We start from the raw sequence: 27,923 nt of genomic DNA, 5'->3' as shown, positions 1-27,923 counted from the left end.
GGTGGGGGGGATGGTTTGTCCATGCAGCATGCATAAGTCTTTAAAAAAATCTCTTAAAAAAACTCTCCTCAATCTTCCCCAGCAGGAGGGTTTCAGTTTCCATCAGTTATCTTACAAAAAGGATGATCAAAGTTGAGGAAAGTGCCAACATATACAACTCAGGCAACAGTAGAAGACATGGGCACAGCTAAAACATCCAATCAGATGCCAAGCTGGTGTCCAGTCATAGGCCTTTTCTGCCATACAAGCAAGCATATGAGGGCCAGGTCAGGGCATGCCAGAAACAACCCAAAAGAAAACCCACCAGATCAATAAGGGATTTAACATGGATGATATTGTTGTTGTATGTCAGCAAAGAGTGACCTCTCCCCTCTAATATACAACCCAAAACACCCCAAACGGTCCTTTTGAACCCAAACTACTTCCCAACCCTGCCCCGCCTACCTCCCACCCCTTCACACACAAAAACTGCACAGTTGTCATCCTACAGTGTCAAATGTCTATATTTACATATTACATATTTTTTCATTTAAATTTTTTTTTTTTTAAGAAAAGAAAAAGAAAGAAACATCCTTCGTGGTTTCATCCAACACTCGGTGTAACAGTGGCTCATGATTGTTTTGTAACTACGCCGGCTCCTGTCAGGATTCCACTTCTGATGTCTGTTCCCTTTGGCGACTCCTCTGTGTTACAGAACGAGGAAATTCTGGTGCAGGCTGTTTCTTGTGACAAAAAGCAATCTGATGTCAAGTAAAACTAAAAGGCAAACACAAACTTGCTTTGAAAAAAAAAAAAAAATCCCAAATTGCCAGTCATTGCGGTGCCTCTGAAATGGGCCATGCACATAGTGCCCTACGATAGGACATATTACATTACTGTTCCATTGCGTTGAGTCACTGACTTAGTCATTATTCTTAGGAGCACATCTACTTTTCATTCAGTTGTGTTACTTGTGTTCTCTGACAAGGTTTTCACTCACTGGTGGGAGTGAACCTACGGAGTATGTACAGAACACCATAACGGTTGCGTGGCGTTCTTCTTGGTTTCACCCTGTTTAACCTGATTGTTCCCCATCATAGTTCCATTCAAAGTAACAGCTATATTTACTTCACACAGCAACAATCTTCCTTCTCCACGCAACACACATCAGTAAAACGCCATGTGAAGAACGTCTAACGTAAAGAAAAAGAGACTATTTACAAAACGTAACTAACACTTACTCCACCTATGTGGTTTGCATTTTGAGTGTGTTGACCACAGTTGGAGTTGTAATCCTTATTTATATCCCGCAGACACACAGAAAGGGGCTTTTGTGCACTATATTTGGCACAGAAAAGAACAAGCTGAAACAGAAGGTAGGACGTCCTTCAACACCTCAATTCTGAATCTCTGGTTATCAATCAATACTGCACCTTATCTCAATATATTAAACATTAGTAATGCGCCTTCATGATTTACATAAGTCAAATTTAAAAAAATTACAATCATAATACTTCAACAAGAATTGTCTTCTCTACTCATTGTGGAGCTAATTGAGTTTCAGGAGAACCAAGGAATATTCCTTCGAATAAAGCTGCCTGACTTAAAATACTTCCTTTAGTGACTTCAAATTTCAAGAAGGATATTCACGTCAGACTTGTCATTTTAAAAGAACCATGACCATAGTACCATGCTTCTTGGTGTTAAAAATACTTGAATACAAACACACAGAGCTTATTGCTCACAATGTAAAAAAAAACCCACACTGCAATGGCTCAAGCCCAAACACTTGAAATAAGAGGCCTCATTTGAACACCCCACAGCTATAAACATGAAGAGATGCTTTCTAGAAGATGAGGATCCAGTACAGCCAACTGAACAGATGGCTCCACGTTCAGTTTCTTTGTAGGCATCTGTTTTGATCTGTCCTCAAGCATTTGCGACCAGCTGGCAAAAGCATGCTGTTGGCTTGAGCCACACCTAAAGACTTGAACTAGAGGCATGGCACTGATACCAGTTTGGGCTTAATTGGTTGGGGTGGGGAGGGAAAGGGTGCAGTGTTCTCAGATGGGCCTGCTGTGGTAAAGGTTACAGTCGCAGGCCTTGTGTGGGTACCAGCCACAGGTCAAAGGTGATCACAGGTGTATGCACCAGCTGGTGACGTTCCCTCTCACACACATTATAACATTAGACAATAGATCCAGGCAGCAGGCGGAACAGATGGTAGACATGGGGGAGGCCCGTGGATGCCATCGGGTGAGGGGTGAAAGGTGTAAGGTGTAAGGTGAAAGGTTGAGGGTCAGTTTTAGGTGTTCCTTATGGCCAGTGCCTGTTCCAGCTCCTGTCTCCGCTGTTGAATCTGTTCACGAAGGAAGACCAAAACAAATTTTAGATATCACATTTTTTCCCTCTGATAAATCTGCATTAACTACCAGTGTTCACACATTTTTCAATATTACTGAATCTATACAGCCACAATGCACCAAATACATTTCTTATAGGGCAGCATGTTTTATTACAATTTAAAATCACCTTATCAATCACTATTGTACATTTGTTTCATTTGGACCATACTACACTGGGTTAAAAGGAAAGTCATATGTTTATTATGTTTGACAAGTTTACATCAGAGGTTCATGAGGGTTGCCCAGCAGGATCCCTTGTTGTTTGTGTGTAACCCCATCTGAGCGTGGAGGCTGCAGTGAAGCACGTCTCACCTTAGAGTAAAAGTAACGGCTCACAGCCTCCTGTGTCCACGGCTCCTGGTAGAACTCCGCCCTCCTCTCCTCCTCTGGGTTGCCCACCACATCAGTCATAAGCTGCAACCAAAGGTAGACCATCAGTTAATAGAGCCCTCCTTTCCCAGAGCCAATGGGCATTCATCAGTTAATAGAACCCTCCTTTCCCAGAGCCAATGGGCATTCATCAGTTAATAGAACCCTCCTTTCCCAGAGCAATGGGCATTCACCAGTTAATAGAACCCTCCTTTCCCAGAGCCAATGGGCATTCATCAGTTAATAGAACCCTCCTTTCCCAGAGCCAATGGGCATTCATCAGTTAATAGAACCCTCCTTTCCTAGAGCCAATGGGCATTTAACAGCAGCCAGCAAATCAGTCTCATCCCAGCTGAATCAGATGTACACGGAACCTTTTTCATTTTGAGACGAAGAACCTGTGAGAAGAACCGTTTTGGACGCTCTGAAGAAAAGTACATCTCCTGCACTCCAGACCCAACTAGCTATGATAATATTCCCCATGGCTCCGGAGCTTAAATGTTCGTAAGATCATGCAATGTAGACCGCTTCTGTGCTCTAGTCTAGACTAACTTGAATTGTTTTCTGAAATATATTAAATGTGTGTTACTGTAGTCACTCAGAAACAGAAAAGTTGAGATATTGACGTTCTGGACCGACGTTCAAGTAAAGTTCAAGTAGTTCTAGTTGAAGTAGAGAGGTATTTGCATGTAGTCAAACTGGGGAAAGGCAGAGTGAAGTATGTTGCTGTGCATATGCCCAGTGTGGGTCCTACCTTGAGGTCTCTGCTCTGGGACTTGAGCCAGTCCTGGATGTAGCCTTTGGGGTCCCTGGAGAAGCTCAGCATGAAGTCCCTCTGGATCTTCAGCTGGTTGATGGACTCAATGGTCTCATGGATCTGAAATATTCAACACATTACTCAGGCTCCGTCTTCTGAAGCATAATGACTGAAAATTATAGTCAATAATTGTATATCATACTGTGATGTGGGTTGTGGGATTTTTCTATAGTTCTACATGGACATGCAAATACAGCAACATGATCTGCGCTGAAATCTAAATGTAGAAAATTGCATTTAGCAAAAATACTGTGTTGTTTTGAATAGCCATGAACCTCCAACGATTTCACAAAGTGATTTTGTGGAAAATAACAGGGCTGATGATTATTGGGTGTCTCCAGATGACCTGACTCCTACCTTGTTGTCAAGGGAGGCGATCTCCTGCTGATTGGCTGTGGAGAGGAGGAAGCTGCTCATCTGGGCCTTCAGGGGGTCCTCCACCTCCACATCAATGTCGTAACACGCCGTCTTCTTCTGGTCATTAGGGTCCACACTGCAAAAAACGAGATTGTCATATTTCAGATGAATACCAGTGGTGGTTGCAGGGATGCGCAACTGATAAAAATTAAGCTGCCTGTTGTCCTGCTACTGCAATTTTTAAAATTCTGATTATTGCTAAAGCTATGAAGACAGATATGTTTGATAACTGTGGAAATCTGAGTCAACAGAGAGTAAGACCTGAGCAAATTCTCCACGCAGTTATGAGGTAACATGGAGAATCCCAGTTGAGAGACCTTACTAAAGTGTTAATAGGCGCTTTCCCACTGCAGGAACTTGGGGCGCTTCCCAGGTGGCGCAAACGTTTACAGGAATGGCCCCCTAATCGGCCCTTTCAGCCTTTTCTGTTTCCATTGCGGTTCAATATGATATATTTCACCAGTGGCATTAACAATACTACACCGTATTTTCTAGATAACGTTACAATAACCTCAAGGTTGAGTTGACAGTTGATTAAACACTCGATTAAAGAGCTTCATGGCAGCTGTAATTACTTGGTAAATTAATATACCAGCACCACTATTATTGATTAAAGCCTGTATTTCAGATGGTGTTTTGCATATGTTCATTCAGTGATTGTAACCTCAACAAGCTAACTATATAAGTTTTAATTTATTTTGCTGCATTTACAGCTTACCTGTTTACCTCTGGTAAATCTAGCTGGTTATAAAAAACGCGTTTGTATCATCCACTCACGTCATGTTTAACCAATAAGCATCAACCATCACTGCAAGCGCCACCCAGCAGTTTCAGGGCCGTAATGAAGAACCTACCCAGGACTAGGTACGTATTTCGCCCCTGAACACGGCCCCGAAAGAGGTCCCACAGGGGCGGCTCCTGCCGTGGAAAACTGCCTAAAGGTGCCGGCAACCGAGTTCCTGTAGTGGAAGAGCGCCTAATAACTTAGAAGGGGCTGTAGTTCTGAATGGAAATTGTACCAAATGTAAATTACAATAGCTCTACACAGAATTTGAGGATATATCAATTAAGGGTGTAAGTAAAGACTTATCTGACTAACCTGATGACGTGGTTGATGACGATGGGGTCAGGGGGCAGCAGCAGGTTAGTAAGGCGCTGGGGAATCTCTGAGAACTTGAGTCGAGGGCAGTCAAATATCTGACCGCACAGAAGACAGGTTAGCATTCAGGTTAGCACCCTCACAGAGTAAGATTAGCATTCATTCAACACTGTTTAATTACAACATATAGGAGTAACTAATGGCACACAGGAGTCAAGGTCATTTTGTCATGTTCTTTTGAGTCAGAAATATCAAATGCTTTAGAAGTTACACCACTGCAATGAGTGAACCTGCTGAACATACAAGGTTCTGCCTAATTCGCTAAACACATCTCACTTCATATCTACAGTATGTATAACGTTCTAAGGTATATTAAGTCTATTAAGAAATTTCATATTGACAGAGTATCTGCTCATTTCGTTGGCAGTAGGCTAACAGGGTAAACGAGAAGTTTGACTTTTTGTCGGAACTAAGGTGACTTGCTCTCCGAAAGCTAAGATCGGAAAGATATCTTGGAAAGATACCGAAACCCACAACGTGATTGTGCACACCTGCTGAAAGTACTTGTCACAGTTGATGTACTCCTTGTCATGGGAGTCCTGGAGCTTGTTTGTCTTGACGTACTGCCAGAGGGCCTGGATGATGCAGGAGCGGGTCTGCGTGTGGATGCCCAGCAGACGGGCAAGCCGCGGGTCCAGCTTAAACTGGGGAGGCTATGTGGGCAAGCAAACGAACGGATCAATCACAAAAACAACCACACAGTTGAAACTATCTATTAAAGCACTGCCTGGCGACATGCCTGAATAAAACGACAGGCAGTGTTGAGTCATATGCATTACATGACAACTTCCTAAGAGGTCTTGTCTTTGGGCCTTCCTGGTGCATAAGCCAGTGGTTCTCAAAGTTTGGGACGGGCCCCTCAAGGCAGGGGGGCTTAGAGTAACAGCAATGTTTAAGAGAAGCTATGCAATAGCTGGTAGGCATCTGTATTTAAAAAAATTAAAAACAGGTAATAGACTTTATGAGTCTCAATCTTTGCACTGTGGTGATGGGAAGAGGGAAAGGCTCAATTATTTTCTCATTGTCAAATGGGGGCCAGCCATAAAAATGGTCTGTTAACCACTAGCCTAAACCAAGCAACATTGCAGTGTAGTTTGACAAGCTTCCTTGCCATCAGACCAAGAATTTCTAAAGATTTTTTTAGGCTGTATTTTGTAATCTGTAAAATGCTAAGGACATGTTGTAAAAATAATTTAGCTTTGAAGGCTTAGAAACTCCTTTTTTAGGAGTGTTTTCTACGGTGACTGTTGGACATGACGCTGGGCATCCCGTCTCTGGTGTCCTTACCTGGTAGTCCAGCATGAGCAGCAGGGTGCAGCGTACGCTGACGTCCCCCGGCCTCTTCACCTGGAAGCCGTCCGTCTCCTGAGTGGTGGGAGTGCGATGCCACTGTGGACAAACCAAGGTACATGCTCAGCAAAAGGCAGAGACACAGGAATACAATCATAGACAAGGCTGTGTTAGTGCATATGTGCATTTGGCCCTCAAAAACATCCTTAAACACATTGTATTATTATAGCTGATATACTGCACTCTCTCTCTCTCTCTTTCTCTCACACACACTCACACACACACACACACACACACACACACACACACACACACACACACACACACACACACACACACACACACACACACACACACACACACACACACACAGACAGAGACACAGACACACTTTGATTCCATGTTGTCACAAAGCCCACTCTCTCCTGGCAACAGACTCTCCATTCCCAACTAATGAGATGGGCCATAAGGATGAAAAAAACAACAACAAAGGCAGAGAACAGGATAAGGACTGTGGGGGATGTGGGTTGATTTGACCTTTGACCTACACATGAAAGTGCCCAAACACAGGGAGGATACTCCTCATGGGCCAGTATGCTCCTAGGCCAGTCATTAGCCCTGGGCACAGGGGGCTGGGGAATTGCACTTGTCCTCTGATGCTAACTGCTAGCTCATATGAAGCTCATATGGGCACGTAGCTGATGCTCTGCATGCTGGACTGTAATGCTGCTGCCTTACAAATGCGATGACAAACCATAACCCTATGGAAAGATGATGAATGAAAGTGACTGAAAATGACATGGGTATCCATAAAATGGAAAATAAATTACAGAGAGCACCATAGTAGTGGAAACAAGCTCTTCAGAGGCAAGCGTGGCATCTGATTATATGCAGAAATGTTCTAAAGACGGATTGAGGTTTAAATAAATGGTTTCAAAATGTGTCCTCCCCCCCTAACACACCACCCCAGCCCCTATATTTTCTAAAAGCTTATCAGTGTAAAAATGGTATTGAAGCCTCCATCTTACCTCTGCATGGCTGCCCAACAGCTGAAAAGAGAAACACTTGAGGTTCTCTAGCTGAGCATTTTAGCACTACGCATTCAAACACCTTTACTGGCTCTACCGACACAGCACTTACAGCAGCTTTGTGGGATGGACACTGACACACACACACTCAAGGCTATCAGTTTACTGTAAATGCATTCACTCACTTGCCATGTACACAATCCTCTCTGTCTAAATCATTCGCATCCTTTGAAAAATGAGCCTTAAGTGAAAAACTTATAGAGATATTCTCCTAGATTGACTGCAAATGTTACACTAAGAAACAATAGGTGCACTTAAAGATATAAGGGGCATGCTGTTCACTGACAAACAAACCCAGACACACTGAATCCCTCACATAAAATATAATGAAATCTATGTGATGGTGACAGAAAGTGAAGTTACAACAACTTCGACCATTTTGAATTTAAAGAATGCTTATATAATGAACAAAAATCCGAGCTTGACCACTGCAGTGCTGTGTATTAGAATTACGCAAACAAACTGAAAATGGTAAAGAACTTCCTTCACATGTTCTGAAGCAGTTGGTCAGTGCCAATTGGGAAACTGAGACAGTACCTCAGTGCCAATGGGTTAATGAGAGTATACAGTATGTGCGTGTGTGTGTTTAGAGAGAGGTAGAGGGAGTGTGTGTGGGTGGGTGTGTATTTATACGTCTCTCTGTGTGGGCTGTGTATTTATGTTACTGCAGGACATACTGTATATTTGTGCTCATGCATCAACGACGGGTATTCTTGTATGAAAGAATAGTCTTTCATGCTGTAACTCTAGCTTTCCTTTCTTATTTAACAATCTGTGATTGAATAATAATTTCACTGAAGTTGATTTTAAATTAAATAAACTTGTTTAATTTGGTACCTCTCCTCAAAAACGGTTTACAATAATTCTTATGGAGAAACATTTACTAATGTATATTGTGCCTGCATGTGAATTTAAGCCTCCCCCTAACACAATGAAAACATTTAGCAAGAACTCAAACACACTTTCTCATCTATGAAAAGACAAAGTGCAAGCAATATGGCTCTTCTACACCAACAGCTTAAACTGTATTCCAATATTTTGTCATTTATCACTTTAATAATTACTGGTCATACTGGTCCACTTTTATGTGTTTAATGCATGGACAGTTGTCCATGCATTAAACACATGTGATGCACTCTTTACACTTTAAGTGAAAGAGCTCACAAACATTCACAGGGCAAGGCACTGAGAGACTATGGGGCAGATGTATGTACATTTGAGAGCGCAGTGTAAACAAAAACTTGGCCACTCTGCAGAATGCGCTCGTGCCTTGTCATTACATGTTGAATGTTCTAAAACGGCAGCTGATCGTGTAATCAACGCATTCATGTAAATCACCGCCCTATGACCATAATTTGCAACGCCCGCAACTGAATAGTATCATTCAATCAGCAGTGCAATTAAATGGAATCATGGAGCCGCCGGTCGACATTAAAAGGAATCAACAGTTTAGCGATCGGGAAATAGATACACATGCTAATGATGTGTCATGGAACAGAGAGATAATACAGGGCAGTAATTATACACCACTCAAAAAAGAAGAAAAAAAAAACCAATACTTAGACTATTTGTGCAGCTATAACAAATTCAACAGTGTAGCAGGCAGGGAAGTGGATGGAGTGAAAAAGCAAGACATGGCAAGGAAAGGCAAACAAAAGTACTAAAATACTGATTACATTGTTTCTGGAATTTTCTCCTAATCATGCATCTAACTCGCAATTTGGATTACACCAGAGGTGTGCTGCCCCCTGCAGTTTTCCTCCATACAATGGAATGGGTAAAAACTCTGGCTTTTCCCTTTACCCTCTCACGACTGTATATGCATACCATGCCATTTTTTAAGTCGCCTTTGCAACGAAAGTACGCCTAAAACGGGCGCTAACGTGCGCACGTGTAAAGTGCATCTGCCCCTGTGAGTCATGACTAAGACATATTGGACTCAGCAGCAGAGACAGCATGTGAGTCAAACACACTCCACTGGGATGACGGGAGAGAGGGGTTGCGGAGAGGTCAGTGGGCCACAGTGGGGCATAGTCAACACGGCTGTTAAGGCCTGCTCTCCCTGGAGCCCGACACAAAGTGACAAGCGCAGACCTTCAGAGTATTTGGGTTTATTGCTCTATCTTGTGGTTGGTAAGACTCCAGCTGGCCTACATTAGTTGGAAACTGTTCCTGCAAGTCAATCACCTTTAGATAGGCAGTCCCTCCGGGATTTAGCATCCTTGCGTTTACAGACGTTCATGCAAATTCAAGGATTTTACGCAATTGCGAATTGCAATTTTCTCTTATTACCGCAATACTTCCTCAAAACAACGCAAAGTCATGGAATTTCTGCATTACTTGCGATTAATTTTATTTAACTTAGAATAACTGTAATTTCAACTGCAATGTTTGAGAATCCCCGCAGCAACATCAGTTACTTTTGGCCGCAACAATCACAACAAACCCCCTGCAAGATCCTGGTGGGATCACAATTTTTTTAGGAATTCCCGCAGGAAATTGAACAGAAAAACTCACAATCACTGCAATTTGAACAGCAATTTTTGAGAATTCCCACAGCAAATTCAGTCACTTTTGGCTGCAATAATCACAACAAACCTGGAGATCCTGCAGGGACTGGATAGCTGATTTGCTGAAGGCTGCCTGGCCTCAGGGTGTTACAGAGCAGCATGGGTGAGAATGGGAATAGACTGATCACTACAGAGGCCAATTTTCCTAGGGAAGAATAGGGGGAATGGGAGACGTAGACAGTTTTTTTTTAAGACATGAAGAAGAACCTTGACTCACCTCCACCAGGTGGTTGTCTGGACCATACAGGTCTTTGTCCAGCTCAATGACCAGGCTTTTAAAGAACGACGAGAACTTCCTCTTCTGTTTCCCAGGCTATGGTTTGAAAAGAGATAAGGATGGTTAAACAAGCCATGCCAAACTATACACCAATTTGAACTTATATAAATAAATAAGTTCAATACCTAAGCAAAGATGTTCAGTGTTATTGCATATTCATTTATGTGCAGGTTTTCTTACACAACTGACCACATAAAGTCCACATAACTCCATTCCAGACTTAACAAACATTCTGAAACCTCCAGCACTACTGTAAAAACACTAATTTGAGAAAATATATGAAAAGCAAAAAAGGACAAAAAAAAAATCACAAAACTCTGTTGCTCTGTTGCTAGGACGATTCTCTCCATCACTACAAAAGTGCCACCAGGAACCACAGCCTTCACTTGGGTCTGGCCAGAGGAAACCACATGAGACACTAACAGTGCTCCCTCGCAGGGTCCACTTCCTCCAGAGGCATCTTCAAACAGCCTCAACTATTATGGAAACCTCAACCGGCCGACGTGCACAGGCTCTGTGGTGGCGGCTGAATCCGTCCGCAGAGTCAAGTCGGGCGTGACAGGGAGTGACATTACGCCGCTGCCTCTTTTTGAAGTGCTCTCGAGCTGCATGGGTCTATTAAAACAATCTATCACCCACCTCCCCTTCTTCCTCGGCGCTGGCCAAGAAACTGCGGGCCGAGTATAAACACACACTAGAACTAATCATTACCAGTGTTTATGCCTCTCATACGAAATGAGAGAAACAGGGAGCGTGGCTCAGCATGGTTCCGACTGCACTGTTCAAAGAGCTACCAATTTTCATATTTGAACGGCAGGGGGAATATAATCACCGCCTCCACAGAGGGAGGGAGGGGGGATGCAAAAGGGTTGTGGGCGAGAGTCAAAAGGGGTACATTTAAATGGGGTGCCAGATACTTGCCATTGGCAGGATATGAGATCATATGTGTGAGTGGAGTGTATGTGTGTCTGCAACAGGAGACATGCACACAGAGACTTATATGAGCCTTATATCAACACAAGAGTGCTTCAGTGAAGTCTCCCTCCACTAGGAGAGTTCAAGGTAAGGCATTTTTTACGATGGCAGTCTGACGAGTTGGACGCGGGAGGATCGATTTGTTCGTAAATTACAAGAAAGGACAACGTCCACAAATCTTAAACGCCACAGAGAACGAGTGGCCGTCTGTGCAGCACACTGCCATTAACCAGCGATGAAATATGACTTGTATGCGCATGCTGCATCTCAATTCTGCACTTTAGCAAGAGTCCAAAACATCCCCACCCGATCAAAGGAAACTATCTTAAAAGGGTCATACTATGCTGTCACTCAGAGTTTTTGGATTCCACAGTGTTTGTAGAAATATTCAGAGGTTGAGATACTTACGTCATCTAGCAGCTTGCCCTCCACCCTCAGCTCCCATGATGCAATACTCCCGTCAGAATCTTCGGCATCAGGCTTGGCGGGGTTGAAGGTGTTCGAGATATAAAGTCGCAGTTTCCTCTTTTGCTGCGAGGGAAAGCAAATCAAAGTTGTCAAAGCACATTCGAGCACCTTCCATCATTCCATATTGCAAACACTAATGAACAGCCTTGGATTTGCTCTCATATGCTATAGAAGGCCTAGAGGGGGAACTCCCTCCTAATGAAGCACTTACACAGTCCAGTTACTGTTTAGATTGTAGCATAATGGCAACTGCTTCAGCTCTGGATCATGGATTAATCTCATTACTTTCTGCATTACTCCTCAATCCTGTCAAAACGAATGGCGATGACTTCCCGGCAGTTGCATAACAAAGTCTCTACAAATGTCCTTACGTTTGAGTTATATGGAGCCTCACCTCAGCCTTGTGAGTCGCACCGACAGAAATGTCTGCCGCATGAGTTGATGTGCAGTAAGTGTAAATGCACATTCGTACAGAGACGAGGATTTGGAGTTTTTTCTTCTATTTGGCTCTTCCACTGAAACTCAAAACCCCACCAAGTGCTGACCCTGTTCGGCATCTCTTTATTTTTAGTTAGCCTCATTTACCTGGGCTTGTAGCCTGCAGAAATCTAAGCTGCGCATTTAGACAGGATGGATTTATCTCAGGGACTCATGGTATAGGTGTCACACAATTGCTCCCTGAGTGATGCTGCCCCACAGTAGTCCAGTTACACAATGGTGCCTTGGAGGCTGCTGGACTGACCAGAATGTACTGGCCTCATTTGCGACTTTGGGTCCTTGAAAAGCGCATTATAAAATAAAGGTATTATTATTATTATAAAAAGGCTAATTCAGATCAGACATCATTAAGGTTACCTTCATGGGTCTTTTCAGGGCCTCCTGGATATCCACCCGTTTGCGCATAATGGTTTGATCCAGTTTGCGTTCAAAGGCCAACAGATCCATATAAGCCTGGGACTCAGGAACCAGCTCCCGGATCTGGTAAATAACAACCATACAAGGCGCAACAGCAGGAAAGTCACGAGGGGGATATTTACCTCACATCCAATATCAGTGGACTAAACCTGGATAATATCAACACTTGAAACATCAAACAATATGAAAATAAAACGACAATACAAAAACGTTTGCAACTTATTGATCTGACACTTATTGTCATTTTAATTAATTTTGTCCAATTTAGTCCAGTAGTCCACAAGTCCATTTAACCAGACTTGTTTGGCCGACACCTCGCCCCATAAACTCCCCACCCGCTCTCCTCTGGCGGCTAGATTAGGTGACAACAACCAAAAGCATCCAAAATGGCAATACCGAAGAAACAACATGGCTACCTCTGCAGTGTTCCGCAGTGGCACCATCTCATGCCATTCCCAGGGCCACACTTCGGTTCCATCTGGCGTGCCAACAGGACGCTATCCAAACCCAGCACTCGCCCACAGATTCCTACACTACACCTGCCCCCAGTCTGCTCATACCTCCATATCTCCCTCTCATTCAATTCCTACAACTCATTTGATCTCTTTCTCTCTTTCTTTTACTCTCTCTATCCTTCTTTTCGTGCCAGTCCTCTTGCTTCTATATCTGCTTTAGCCTTCGGCGGGGCGGGGCGGGGTGCGGAGCAGACGCGGACTCAGATGCGACACAGACGAGCGCGAGTTCCACCGCTGAGTAACCGGTTTGGCGCCAGGGCCCCGCTCCTATCACGGTGTCTGGCTCTCGCCACTCAGATAAAACGCTGTGTACCGTCTGCTTCGTTTCTCGCACTGGCTTTCGTCCTTTCTTTGTTTCACACACACACACACACATACACACAAAATACAGAACGGTTGAACTTTGAGCACTGTGAACGGCTGTCCTGGAGCTAAATGAAAAGATGGGATCTCCGACACGTGCCAAAGACACCCGTGGCAAACGTCCCCGAACGCTGACGCTAGCGCTGTTAGCTGCCTCCCGGCAACGGCTCCATCACCCTGAGCCTTTCAGCCGACGCCTCCGCACCCACCTGTGGCTGCATGGTGCCCTGGCGTGAATACAAAAAGGAAATCTCATTCTAAGAGGTGTACCCCCCCTCCCCCCACCCTGATTTTAAAGGAGCCAATTCAAACCCCAAATCGTCCCCGATCGTGCCCTTCGTGAGGAGAGGCTGACTCATCTAACGGTCACCCTCAGAAAACACACTCTAGCCCCTCTACCTCTGTCTGTCTGTACAAACCGCTCTGTGAATAACCCTTGGCTAAACCTGGTTGCTTTGAGAGGCAACACTCAAGGAAAAACCCTCACCACTAGAGCACAACACATCCATCTTCCCCCACTGAAACATGCACATTGGGATAGAATAACATTCAGCGACGGGAAATAAGAGATGGATGCTTGGTCCTGCTTACCCTTTGTGGAAGAATCTTGTCAGCCATTTTCCTCCTCTTGGCGCTGCAAAGATGGAGAGCCAGAGAGAGAGGGGGGAGAGGGAAAGAGAGAAAGACAGAGACAGAGAGAGGGGAGAGAGAGAGAGAGAAAGATAGAAAAAAAACAGACAGAAAGAGGGAGAAAAGAGGTGTTACTATGGTGACTGATAGCAGCGTAGTATACGGGACATCTGCTAAAAATCTGGGAGCCATCCAGCACCCTGGCATCCCAGTGGTGTGTGTGTGTGTGTGTGTGTGTGTGGGTGTGTGTGGGCGTGCGTGTGTGCGCCAGTCCAGACGGGCACAGGGATTGTGAGCTCAGGCACCCATGGCACTGCAACATGATAAGATTTGGCATGGGACTCTCTCAACTCAACAGATCACTGACTTGGATGTGGTCTTTTTATGAGTGTGTTTACAGTATGTGTGTGTCTGTGTGTGTGTGTGTGTGTTGTGTGTGTGTGTGTATGTATTTCCAGGACCAATTGCTATCAATTTCACACTCAGACATTTCCACATGCACACTCTACATGCTTTAACCATATTAGCATCTCTACTGGGGACCCAAATAAACACTGATTATTTTAATCTCTGTTTGCACTTCAATCATGACCAGACACTTGGAGAATTTAACCGTAGTGACACTGAAAAGCACAAACTCTTAATTTGTTGGCAAAATCATGGGTGGTGATATTGAGATTCCCTTAGAAGGGTTATAATAATGGAGTTATTTCTAAGAGCAGTAACAACAGGAACTGTGTTTATATTGTGTTCACATGATGAACCTGTGGGCACTATTCTTCAAACACTGCTGATACACAGACTGGTTACTCACAGAGATGACAAAACATGTTTAATCCTCTGGATGATCTAATGCACAATGTCCCTGCAGTGGACTTGGCTTGACCCAGGACAAACAGCATACTCCAGACAGAACTGTGACACTCATGCACTTTTTATGTTTTTGTCACCGTAACATCCCAGAGTGCATCATGGGAAAGACATGCTTTTGAGGGGTATGGGGATATAAGTGTGTTGGGGTCAGAGAGACACCTCCATTCCTGCACACGTCTACAGAGTTTGCGTCTGAGGTCTATGTTTTTTCACATGGTCATGCTGACTGTTTGAACAGACCTCTCGCCGAGTGCAGATGGTGTGAAGAATGCCACACAAACTACCTACAGATCAAAGCCAAATCAAAGCCTCGGCCAGGAGCATCTGCTCTACAGGAACTGACAGCTGTAGAAAATGGCAAGGTGTGAACTAGGGGCTGTTCTTGTTCTCATACTTCTGTGGTCTCCTGACATGAACATTTGTTTAATAAACACCTGCTTGAATGCGGAAGCAACAAATGGCTCTTTGTCCACTGATAAATGTTTCCTTGTGGATCAGTGCTCTTAAAGGCAAGGAATAGAGGAATAGGAGACTGTTGCCCAAATGAGGCTGCTGATTGATGATCGGGCCATAACGATTTGCCGTACTGCTTGCAGCACCAACTGAGCTGGATGACCTCTCCAATGGTCTTTGAGGCTATGGTGTCCAACCCGTCCCGCACAAAGGGACACCAACAGCTATTGGTTCCTGCCGTTTTGTCAACTGCTTTTTGACAGTTGGAGCCTGAATAACATTCCACTTTTTAAAAAGACCTTCTGGCACCGAGAGGAAACTTAGCAGGGTCCCATTAGTGACCTGGGTAGCATGCTGTGGCTAGTTCCTATCAGTTACAGCATTTTGTGGACCAAATGGAGAATCCTGGGGATGACACTGTGTGTTATGCACGGTGAAGCAGTCAGACATTCAACAGACAGACAAAAATCAAGCCAGACGCTCACGGTGGAGAGTGTGTCCTCAAACGGCATATCCCATCATGCCATGCAAGCGGCTTAAAGCATGCAGCCGCACGTAGCTTCTCTGGGGAGGAGGGGAGGGTTAGAGTGAAGGTCAACCTCTCGGGGGACATGATTCTCTGGGACCAATATGGTCCAAAAAGCTCAAGAAAAAACGGGGGCGTCTGATGTTACAAATTCAGAGAAAATACTGCACTTTTGTGTAAGTCAGGCAAAAAACTATGTACAAATCGTTTGTATTTGTATGAATATGATTTGTGATTGTTTTTTTTTATTTAGCTCGTGGCGAAAATGGCCACAAAAAAATAAACGCCAAATTTGCATTTGCAATTGAACAACGCTAATCTAACGCTAATCTGACAGTGCAGTGAAATAAATGCCCTTAGACAAAACTAAACTTAAATATGAAAAACAAATATCAATTATCTCACGCAAATCTAGATTGATGGCTGGTTATACAATGACAAAAAACTGAGAAAAAAGTGTTTTTTTCAGTGCTTCAGAGGCATGGGGGTGTAATACTACTAAGACTCTCCTGGCAAAAGGCAAGCATTGTTGTGGGGGGGTTCAGAATCTCTTAATGATACTGGTTTGGAGTGCTGGGAAAAAGGTGAGGAGAAGGGAAAACGCTTGGGGGGAGGAGAAAAAAACTCATCATGCAGCAGAATGAACTCCTACTTTGATCCGAGCGTGGGATCTGATTGGGCATCTCTCATGTCCATCTGCCTCGCTGGCATCTCATTGGCTCCGGGGAATCCCACTGGCTTCCTAGGAGTTGACGGGATTTGAAGGTTCTCTGATTAGAGGGTGTTTGTGACAGAGAGCATGAGGTCTGAAGACAGCCAGACTGATTGTGCATGTATCTGCGTGTGTGTGTGTGTGTGTGTGTGTGTGTGTGTATGACTGTGTGTGAGTGTGTGTGAGAAATGTGAGAAGGATAGTTTCGTCATTCGTTTGTCCACGCATGCACACATAGATGAACCGGCAGCTGGTTGTTAGAGTAGCTCAGAGGCCTTCTGGTGTTCTGGTCTGACCGCACTGAAGTCTGACAACAACACGGTCACATCCAGACAAAAGAGTCCACTGTGACACAGACAAACAACACAAATTGATACCTTTGGGAAATAAACCAGGGAATAAAAACATTTAATATATAATTTCACATTTCCTCTAGTTCTTTCTATGTCAAACGAGCTCTGTTCAGTGACTGTGTTCAGTGGCCCAGTAGCCCGTATTTGGCAGGGGGAGTTAAGGGGTGGTGCAGCCCCAGTTAGTGTGGGTCGGGAGGTGATGTTCGCTCTGATGGAGGACAGCTGGTCTGCTCCGCTCCCTCACGCTGGGAGCACCTGGCTCACCGGCGCCATCGATCAGCTGCTGACAGAGGTGCCCATGGGGGGAGGCGGTGGTGGGGCTGGGAGAGGGGGGGGGGGGGGGGGGGGGGCACGAGGGAGAACATTTCCCTGCCATGTCTGACAAGGTCGGGCGCCCGCGCATGGATCAGCTGCACGGTTGTGAGGATGGAGGTTGTGGGGAGAGGGAGAGGCACAAAGAGAGAATGAGAGTCGGACAGAAATAATGAGAGGATGAGAGAGAGAGGGACATACAAAAAAGAGAGAATGAGAGAGAGGGACAGAAATAATGAGAGAACGAGAGAGGGACATACAAAAAAGAGAGAATGAGAGAGAGGGACAGGAATAATGAGAAAATGAGAGAGAGGGACAGAAAAAAAAGAGAGAGGACAGAAAAAAAGATGTATGTATAAAGGGGTGAGTCTCAGCAAGAGAGGGAAAATTAAAGCAAGGGAGAGGAAGGGTGAGAGAATGTATGAGTGTGTGTATGTGTGAGTGTGTGCGTTTGCATGTGTGTGTGTGTGTGTGTGTGTGTGTGTCTACACAGTGCACAGCAGAGTAAGTGTTAGCGTGGGAGTCGTAGGGGGAAAAAAGCGACAGAGCGAGCACATGTCCCGTCTCCCTCGGCTGGCTGCTCCATTGATCAGCAGGTTTTAATTGCGCTCCTTGCCCGTCTCAGCGGGGAGCGGAGCGGAGCGGATGAGAGTGAGAGACTGCGCGCTCAGCGAGTCACTCTGCAGTCTATTAACGCGCCGTCTCGGGGGCCGAAGGGGTCACCGGCTGCCGGGGAGCGGCAAATGAGGGACATTTAGTTACGCTGTTACGGGCGGCAGAGACGGCACTCCTGAGAGGAGTTCACACAAGGATACGCACAGATGCAGACGGCTCTACAGAGTGGCGAGATAAAGCCACTACACATTGGCCGTGTACGGCAGTGGTGCTGCTATATGTTTAGTGACCAAGCTGAGAGATGACGCATACTAAGGCTTAATAAACACAAATTATTAAAGAGAGTGGGTCTGTCACATTATCAACACTAAATCTAACTTGTGTACCTGACGTGCAGATTTATGCTCTTAGTTAGGGAGCAGTTGGGTCCTGTTTCCTCCAGCATACCAAGGCACAATGCTCTCTCTGTAGCTTAGATCGCCTGGGATACTAGGTTAAGTGCACAGACTCACATTACGGCGTGTAAAAAAATATGCCAGATAAGCGTGGAAGCATTCGACCACATTTAGTTAAGTGTGACGATATGGAGCAGCCCTGGTGAGTGCGTGGCTCTCGCAGATTTCTGGAATGTTTTTGTCAGCGCTGAATTTAGGGGCTGGACAGGGGTGTATAAAGACAGAGAGACGGGTTTCTCTCCTGGCTGGACCGTGGACAGGCCACCCACAATAAGCAAATAAAAAGCAGACAGAGAGGCAGTATTCATCAGAGATACCAGAGTCTAACAGTATACAGTCACACACACACACAGACACACACACACACACACACACCAAACAGACGACTGACGTCAGTAAAACACTGTACATGCCGTTGATAAATAGGACAAATAAAGAACTGAGGTGTAGTTTGTGTGTGTGTGTGTGAGTGTGTGAGCATGTGAAAGGCAAAAGAACATCAAGACTAATGAGAATAATAGATCCACAAGTGTACATGTGACCACAGACATACAGTACATTCAAAGAAAAACATTCACTCTCTCTCTCACACACACACACACACACACACACATACACACACACACACACACACACACACACACACACACACACACACACACACACACACACACACACACAAACACACACACACACACACACACACACATGCACACAGGTGACATAGTGATCTTCACTCACTTCCTGGCTCTGTTCTGGACAGCAGGTTGCTGTGAGACCTGCTGAGATGCGGCAGGCCGCTTACGGCTGGGTTCCATCCCCGGGCTGGGCAGACCGGGTCGCACCGTAGGGCTGCCCCCATACGGAGGGCCTGGAGGCCCCATCGGTGCCCCCTGGTGGGGCATCCGTGCTCCAGACGGCATTCCAGGACGCTGTAGATAAAAGGAACAGGGAATCAGGGTTCAAATCTATGAAAGGTCATGTTTGGCAAGGATGCAGTCTCTTCCTCATCCACTCCATTACTACAGATATATTTCCATGGTTTGCACTATGGGTGGTTTGATGCTTTACTGCATTTTACTGTTTTACTGTATTATCACTGTCTTATTGATGACAAAACCTGGTCACACCCAAGAAGTCAATGGTTTTGACTAATTATATAAAATCAATCCGAGGCCAGGACCAGCCCTGAGACTGGACATTTCCTCTTGAATGCCTTTAGCTTAAGACACGCCGATACTGCAAACAACGACCCTTTGCCAATTACAGACATCAGCAAACGAATATGTACAAACGAGTAGCAGTAAGGTATCTAAAACACTAAGTGCCATGTAAATTCACCACGCACACCAAGACATATGTGGAACCACTCAGACACACAAGCAAGATCAGTATTAAGTCATGCTTTCCAAAACAAAGGAGCAGTTTGTTTGCAGGCACTGGAACCCCTCTGACCAATCACACTTCAGCTCCCAAGCACTAGGAACCACCCCCCTCCATACACACACCTGGTGTGGTCAGTACTCAGTAACAGCTGTACAGAGCTCCTCCATCACCTAACCTCACACACTGCTGACACCCCAAAATCAACTCAATAATGTGCAGATTGTATTGTGTAATGCACACAATCAAGACAGGAAGACACTGTCTGTAACCAATTCCTGTGTAGTATATGAGTGCAGTGTTGTACTGTACAGCTTTGTCTCTGGGGTTTTCTCTCGGCTCTGAAAAACTGGGGTGATCATGAAGTAGCCTATTTCAGTATCAACTGTCTGCAGTCACACAGAAATGAATGCCCAAGCTGTTCCATGACAGATATCTGTCCTGATTACTTTGTGCTTCCATCACTGGCAGGATATGACGGCTTATGCAACCCGTCGCGTTTGTTTCTGCAGCGGGACTTTTAACCAATCGGGAACAAACTTCCTGAGGAGAAAACGAACAGGAGCGCAGATGGCATGCTGAGCGCTGTCAGAACATGAGGAAGTCTCTGAGCACGAGGAAGTCTGTACACAGGCCTGGCCTGAACTGATCAGAGACTCCAGTACACTCTTCAACCCACTGTGGGGAAAATTTCCCTGGGGAGCGCGGCAGAGGTGTCTCTGTCTTTGGCACTCCACATGAGTCGACTGCCTTTAATTAGAATCTCCACCTTCTCAGAAACAGAGGAACTTTTGCAGTTAAAAGTATCAAATTCAACTCCCCCGAAACCCTTGTCTCACTTTTTTTCTACGCTTCTGCAGGCAATCTCTTTTATGAGGTAATACGCCGTTAGCCGTAATGAGGCAGTCTTGATACGGGGACTGTTGAAAAATGGGTTTCTTTTAACCACTAAGAAAGTGTTACCATGGCATCCTCGTGGCTGTGAGATGTAGCACCTGGACGGGAGGATTTCAATCACTGTCTGCTTCCTGTGGCGACTAGGAGGTGAAGAGGAGTGTGTAAACACACCCCTGTTCCGAGGGTAATGACCGATATTCCCCTTAGCAACTGTGCTCATTGGGGGTGGGGTGGGGATGGGAGACACACACACACACACACTACTGTCTGGACTCTACACTCTTGTGAAATGAGACTCTGCTGGAGGCATTTAGTCATGTTGCAAAATTTGTAGCAACTGCTCAGTGTAGCACGATCACAAGATCAGCCACAGTAACACACCAATACATGGGCAAGGGCCAGACCTGCCCTCTAGGTTAGACACACAAGCATTATATCGATACTCGCCCCACTCAAACACACACACACACACACAGTCAGTTTGTTCTTTTCAAACATACACTCAACCCTTATATGCCCCTTATATGCCTTCACATGAATACACACACACACACACACAAACACACACACACACACACACACACACACACACACAAATACCAATACACTCTCACGTGAAATACACACACACACACGCACACACTCACACAGACAGTCACTGGCTGGTATGGGGTTGTTATAATCTTATCTCCCCAGGCCTGGATCTAGGCGGTATGGAGGCAGATAACCGGGGCTCAGATCTCAGGCAGATCTCTGTCAACCTCTCCGCTCCGGCAGCGCCTCTGAACCCAGTGACCCGCCGGGGGGCCACCGGCCCTCCCAGTCAAACACACCCGCGGCACGTCGGCCATCAGTGCACCTCTGTGCCACGCAGCTCGGCACGGACACACACAGGGAGCGAATTGAAAACAAACTCCAGAGGTCCTGGCAGAGACGTGTTTGTGTGTGGGGGCTGAGGTGAATTATCAAGATGGGCAAAATGTTAAAAGAGTAAAAAGGAAGGGCTTAGTTGAGCAAACAGTGACCATGCAAAAAAAGATGACCATATCCTCACAGAGGAATTTCAAATCACTACTGTAACTAACTGTGATAGGAGCTTAGTTAAGTTTTCATTTCCTGATTCAAGCTCCAGAACCTAATAAAGTCGGACAGGCCTCTAAATGTACTCAATAAGAACATTCTTTAAATGACGAGGTGTGAATATTTTTGTGAAATAGACCCAACACAGCCAGAAGTGTCCACTTCCAGGCGATACATTGCCTTGTCTGTTTTCCGAAACCTGACACGTAATTTCAGTCTGCTGGCAACCTGGCATGTAAACTCTGTGCCACTTTCCTGAGCTGCCCAGACGGATTACTTCACCACCGACTGCACCACAGACACGCATGAGGCGGCCCACTGGATATCAGATGCCCTGGACGGTGTCTAACTTATGTGTGTAAATATTCATTAAAGTCCAACTGTCAAACTGAGGACACAGAGAGTGGCTTTGTCTGGGCCGTTTGGAGCGCTGCCTGTAGCACCGGTGTGAGGGGTGCCGGAGGTTAAAATGGAGCCTGTCCTGGGGGCGGGGTTCTGGCGCAAGGCTGCCGGCGGGTACAGGTGGTGCTGTCACTCTGGAGGGGTGGGGTGGGGGGCTCTAGCAGCTGTGTGATCGCTCCAATCTGGGCATCGTGTTTTTAGCACGCACACACACACACACACACACACACACACACAGAATGTCTTTAAAAGAGAGACTCATACACACAAATACACAGACTCTCCATATACATACACGTATGAACACACACACATATGCACAAACATACCTACACTCGTGGTCTCACCCCCATACCCACAAACACAGTCACTTTGTCTTACACACACACACACACACACACACACACACACACACACACACACACACACACACACACACACACACACACACACACACACACACACACACACACACACACACACACACATACACACACACATCAACTCTGTCTGCGTGTGGCTGCAGGCTTTCTGGGCTGCTGGCCAGCACCTTATTCACCTCTCCTTGAGCCGCTCTCCCTGTCTCTTCCTCTGGTTTCACTCCACTATCAGAACAAGAGGACACCCACCTCCCTCAGCCTCTACTGCTCCCTCTCTCTCTTTCTTTTTGTGTTTCTTTCTTTCTCTCCCTCACACACTACACACATACATACAGGAGGGCATTACATGTACACATATGTAGGCGTGGGGCCAGACCTCTCTGGCGAGTGTGTTGGAGGTCTTCTGGCATGAAAAAGAGGGAGTGAGAAGAAGCACAAACGCTCTGTGTGAGTGAATGTGTGCGGTGTGTGTGTGTGTGTGTGTGTGTGTGTGTGTGTGTGTGTGTGTGTGTGTGTGTGTGGTGTGAGGGGTCAAACGCTTTGGGTGAACCAGAACGGGAACATACTGATGGGCATATTTAAAGGCATAACAACACTGTCGGGGTAGAAGTGCACACATCCAAGTGCCTTTGTGCACTACCACACACACACACACACACACACACACACACACACACTCACACAGAACAGAATCCATTGCATCACTTATGCCTGTTAATAAAACCTGATCTTTCTGATACTTGTGCTACTGCCCACCTTGAGTTTGCTTTAGGTGTTCATTTGACATTCCCCATCTCCCAGGTCAGACAGCCATACAGACAGATGGAACGAGACAAAGACAGAACAGATTAAAGAGAGAGGGGAGAGGGAGAGGGAGAGAGCTCTGTGGTAGGTAGGCGAGGAACATCATGACCTTCACAGCACACAGCATGGCTAAGTGTGTGTTTGAAGGTGTGTGTGTGAGTGTGAGTGTGTGCGTGTGTGTGTGCCTGTGTGTGTGTGTGTGTGTGTGTGTGTGTGAATGCATGTGCGTAGAGTTCCAGGTCATCTCTCTTATTCTTAAGATATGATGAGTCTTTGGAAAGCAATGCTGAACCTTCAACTGGATAAAAACAGGGATTTCTCAATCCCTCCTGCTCAACACTCATGCTTGGTCGAACCGCCACAAGGGAAACACGAAATCGATCAAGAACTAGCTTTAACACAACAGGACCTGCTGGCTCACTCATAACTGACACCCATTATAAGCCAAGTCTACCTGTAATGGCTTTCCTCAACCTGTGAACTCGCTTAATGCTAACCACTTGTCCTTTTAAAGGGCTCCGGAACATAAGCACACTCACAACACTGTGCAATGAAATAGCATGTGATGTCACAAACAAATGCTACCTTCCGAGCAGAGACGAGCTGGTCTGGAGGGAACAGTGGCACAACGACTGAGAGCGTTAACATGCAGATGGCTCTTGGCAGAGGTGGCAGACAGCCGGGCCTTTCAGGGAAGGTCAAGGAGAAGAAAGAGTGCGTGGCGCCGGCGGGAGCATCAACGAGGCCGAAAGGCGCCGGCCGATTGCACAAGAGAAATCATTACTGAGCCACCGTATTAAAGGGGCGCTGCTGGGACGACTGAAATCAAGTTCGCATAAATCTTGGGAGACATTCGAATAATGCCAAAAGGAGGACGCGAGATGAGGTCACCCTCCTTTTCTGTCCAGCCTTATGATGGTTCAGCGACTGCGGAGGGGAGGAAGCTTGCCAGTCGGACGGACTGGGCTGTGTTATGAATTGTAAACACGACTCGTCCGCCGCAGCGCTAACGTCTGAGGGCAGCTGAAAAAGCAGTGTGGGGAGAGAGGGGTCTTTGTGGAAGTGCTCTCAGAAGAACACCCCTGATGTTTCACAAGGGTCAAAGTTGACTTTGTCTTGCGTTTGGCATCATGTTGCTTTTTTTAACAGCAGAGGAGGAAACAGTTGTGAGATCAGGCCTTTGGGTGCAGAGAGGTTATCTTTCTCTGGTTATTTGACAAAACTTCATATCGCCGGAGTGAAACTCTGGTAAATAGTAATGTTGCTGTGTTAAACACTTGTGGGTTACAGACAGCACGTGTTGTACTGTGTGGGAGGGCCTTTACAGATCCTGGGTACAACAGGCGCGTGTTGCAGCTGTCTCCAGCCAGTTGTGCGTTGTTGTATCCTGCTGCACAGGAGGGGCAGTTGTTATATTGGTTAAGTTGGGTTGCTGACTAGGAGAACTTGCATGTGACAGTGTGATGATTGGCTGCTGTGGAAAGTGCCCAACCAATAGCACAATTGTTCAACATCTTTTCCTGTGTATAAAACATTTCTTATGTCACCAACAATCAGCACGATCATCTTGATGTTTAACATGAATGGTTTACATATCATATTACAAACATATGGATGAATCAATATATTAAAGCATCTTTCATGGTCTTTTCTAAAAGCAACTGCATGAGGCAAAAAAGATGTACAGCTTTTAGTAGTCTAAGTCGGTGAAAAGTGCTGTGTGTAGTTAGCCACTGAATGGGACCTAAGGTCTTTCAACCCAGTAAAAATACCACAAACCAGCAGTCATCAAACCACCTGACCCCAAGGTCAGCATTATTTATACACAGACGTACGCAGTGTAGAAAAAAAACGAAAAGGATCTGTCTCTCATTAACCAGTACAATGCAAGTAGAGGAGTGGAGTGTGGGTGGGGAGGGGGTATGTGTGTGCGAGTATGTGATTAAAGAGCGAGAGAGAATGGGAAGACAGAGAGAGAAAGAGGGAGAGAGAGAGAGAGAGAGAGAGAGAGAGTTTTTCTGTGAGGGAAACTGAAAACATTCAAAGAACATTCAAAAACACACACAATAACTCTGTGCTCTCCTAACCTTACATACGGCGCTCACCACCAATTATGGGAAAAACACTCTGCCAAGAGAACTACATGAGAGGAAAAAAATGATTGAAACATTCAGTTCAATCCACCCACGTCACCCCATAGATGCCAAAATCACTTATCTCAACACTGTAACAATGCATGGTCTAAGTCACTATTTCTCACCTAAAAAAAACCCAATTGAAACAAAAGTGTGTCACCATCCCTCTCTCTCACACAAATAAATCTGTATTTCCTACAAAAAGAAAAATATCTTCATACCATACACAGCCTACTTTAGTCTGAGCTCTGTAAACACACACGCAGTGCAGGAGAGCATCGTCTGAAGGGCCCGTTCAGGTCTCTGTCACATCCTGTTGCTGGCTGTGGTGGCGAGGGGAGTCTCAAATCAAACGGTGGGAAACATTTAGCTAGGAATACAGGGAGCTTCGTCAAGGTTAATTAGACCGCTGGGACGCATGCCGCTCACTTGACTCGTTCATCACTGATGCGTGCCGCCACAGCTTGACTCCCCACCCAACCCAACCAAGCGGCGGTGGGGGGGGGGGGGGGGGGGGGGGGGGGGACGCGTAGCGCTCAAACCTAGCACGGCGTGATTTATACACAGACAGCAGCCTTCTAAAAGAGATGTCAGATGTTTGCAATTCCAAATGTCTGCAGCATGTCAATGCGGAAGCCCGCAGAAATGCCGCATTAAACAACTTCTGTTTTTGTCGTTTTCTTGTAAAGTGGCCATCTACTGTGGGGGCCACATAACTGTGTCAGCGAAGCATAGAAAATAACTCACTCCACTCAGCCAATTAAGTCATAATACTGGCACGAACCTTTCTCCCAATCAAACCAAAAAAGGCATTACGGTGTTGGCTCAAACTCCAGCCACGAAACACAGTGAACAAATGAGACGAGACACCGAGTCTGCTCTGTGGCTGAGGCTCCTGATGTGGTGGCCCTTTAAGAACCTCTAAACTGGGCTGATTAGTTTTGAAGTGAATGACCACAGAATCTCTTTAGTCTTCAGTTAACAACACTGTAAACACAAATGGATCTCGAAGCAGAGCATTGCAGAGCGCTACAATCAGTGCCAAGAAAAGGCACCTGACCTTTTACGGACAACACAAAATTACAAAGTTGCACTTTTTTCTGGAGATACCACATAGACCTGAAATGAAGAGAGAGATTATAAAAACGCTTGCAGCTGTTCCTGCTTGACAAAGCAGTGGTGATCATTAATAAAAGATCATATTCTCCCTGATTCGAGATTGCAAAAACAATGCTGCTGCTGTAAGCACACTCTCCTCAGCTCTCCGTTCCTCTCGCACTCATTCTATCACTACCTGTGAAGACGTGCATTCACTCTTTTGAAGCTATTTTGGTGAGTTGCGTCCTCAGCGCAAAAAAGGAATATGTCTGAGGAACCGTCAACATTTGCACAAAGTCTGTCACAACATTAACGCAGTGGTGCTCCATATCTCATTCACTTGTGCTGCTTCTTAGCTGCCAGTGCGCTCTCCTCTGCTAGTGACACCGGTGCTCTGAATGGAACAGAATTGTCCGGCTTTGCCTATCCATGCTCCTAGAGAGATCCTGTAGCCAGGAGGTTTGTCTGCTGTCTTTCTTTTCTCTCTCTATCTCTCTCCCTCTTTTTCTATCGCTCTCTGTCATACACAAACGCACGCCTGCCTGACTGGCTCCCTCTCTCCCCGCCCCCCCCCCGCCCCACATCACTACCACCACCACTACCCCTTCGTCCTTTTCTCTCGCGTCGCTTTAAAAAGAAAGGCAGCGTGCGGGAGACTGGAAATAACCTTCACATGGACAGCTCTGCCTGCTATCGCGTGCACACAGACGGCAGTGGCGGCGGCAATGCTCCCTCTCTCTCTCTAATACACACAGTCTCTCTCTCTCTCACATTCAAATTCACACACACACACACACACACACACACACACACACACACACACACACTCACCACTCCATGGACGAGGAACTCAAACAGTTTGCTCTTGGTGGCTTTGCGAGCTCCTCCAGCCGACTCCTCAGTGGCCATTTCCCTTGTCCCCCCTGCACGCCCCGCTCTCGCTGTCCTCTCTCTCTCTCTCCCTCTCTCCCTCTCTCTTTTGTCTTTCCCTCTTCCTCGCCTCTCTCTCTCTGTCTCTCTCTCTCTCCTTTTCACCCTCTGTTCAACTCCCCAGCCCCCCTCCCCTGTTCCACTTCCCTTCCCTTTGTGTTTTCCTCTGACTGTTGTCCCCGCTTTCTCTCCCCTTCCCTCTCTCTGCCTCTCCTTCTCTCTCTCCTTCTCCCTTCCCTGTTCTCTCTCTCTCTCTCTCTCCCCCTCTCTCTGTTTTC

General features: G+C 45.9%; 1 protein-coding gene across 5 annotated transcripts; it reads right to left on the bottom strand.

Annotated features, from left to right (window-relative positions):
- On the bottom strand, positions 1-27,810 carry smarcd3b (SWI/SNF related BAF chromatin remodeling complex subunit D3b). Of its 5 annotated transcripts, XM_080855245.1 has the most exons (16): positions 27,547-27,810; positions 19,278-19,468; positions 16,742-16,831; positions 14,199-14,241; positions 12,670-12,792; positions 11,755-11,877; positions 10,312-10,407; positions 10,123-10,167; positions 6,434-6,535; positions 5,638-5,799; positions 5,087-5,184; positions 4,842-4,946; positions 3,928-4,063; positions 3,508-3,630; positions 2,697-2,798; positions 1-2,338 (listed from the first exon to the last, which is right to left on the bottom strand). In XM_080855245.1, exons 1-16 carry the CDS (start codon positions 27,622-27,624, stop codon positions 2,285-2,287), a joined length of 1,671 nt encoding a protein of 556 aa, XP_080711371.1. In that variant the 5' UTR covers positions 27,625-27,810; the 3' UTR covers positions 1-2,284. The 5 variants fall into 5 exon arrangements, 4 of the variants coding, with proteins under 4 accessions (XP_080711371.1, XP_080711373.1, XP_080711372.1 ...); XM_080855247.1 differs by lacking the exon at positions 4,842-4,946; XM_080855246.1 differs by lacking the exon at positions 10,123-10,167.
- Between the last annotated feature and the right edge of the window lie 113 nt (positions 27,811-27,923).

This window comes from Sprattus sprattus (genome assembly GCF_963457725.1).
Source record: "Sprattus sprattus genome assembly, chromosome: 17".
Taxonomy (NCBI): Eukaryota; Metazoa; Chordata; class Actinopteri; order Clupeiformes; family Clupeidae; genus Sprattus; species Sprattus sprattus.
This window is presented reverse-complemented; position numbering and strand designations above follow the sequence as displayed.

Excerpts from the sequence above, each read along its gene's own strand:
- smarcd3b (XM_080855245.1), bottom strand. The coding sequence starts at position 27,624 with ATGGCCACTGAGGAGTCGGCTGGAGGAGCTCGCAAAGCCACCAAGAGC. Across the intron at positions 12,793-14,198 it reads ACAAGATTCTTCCACAAAGG|ATCCGGGAGCTGGTTCCTGA; the intron begins GTAAGCAGGACC and ends GTTATTTACCAG. Across the intron at positions 5,185-5,637 it reads GTGACAAGTACTTTCAGCAG|ATATTTGACTGCCCTCGACT; the intron begins GTGTGCACAATC and ends CTGTGCGGTCAG.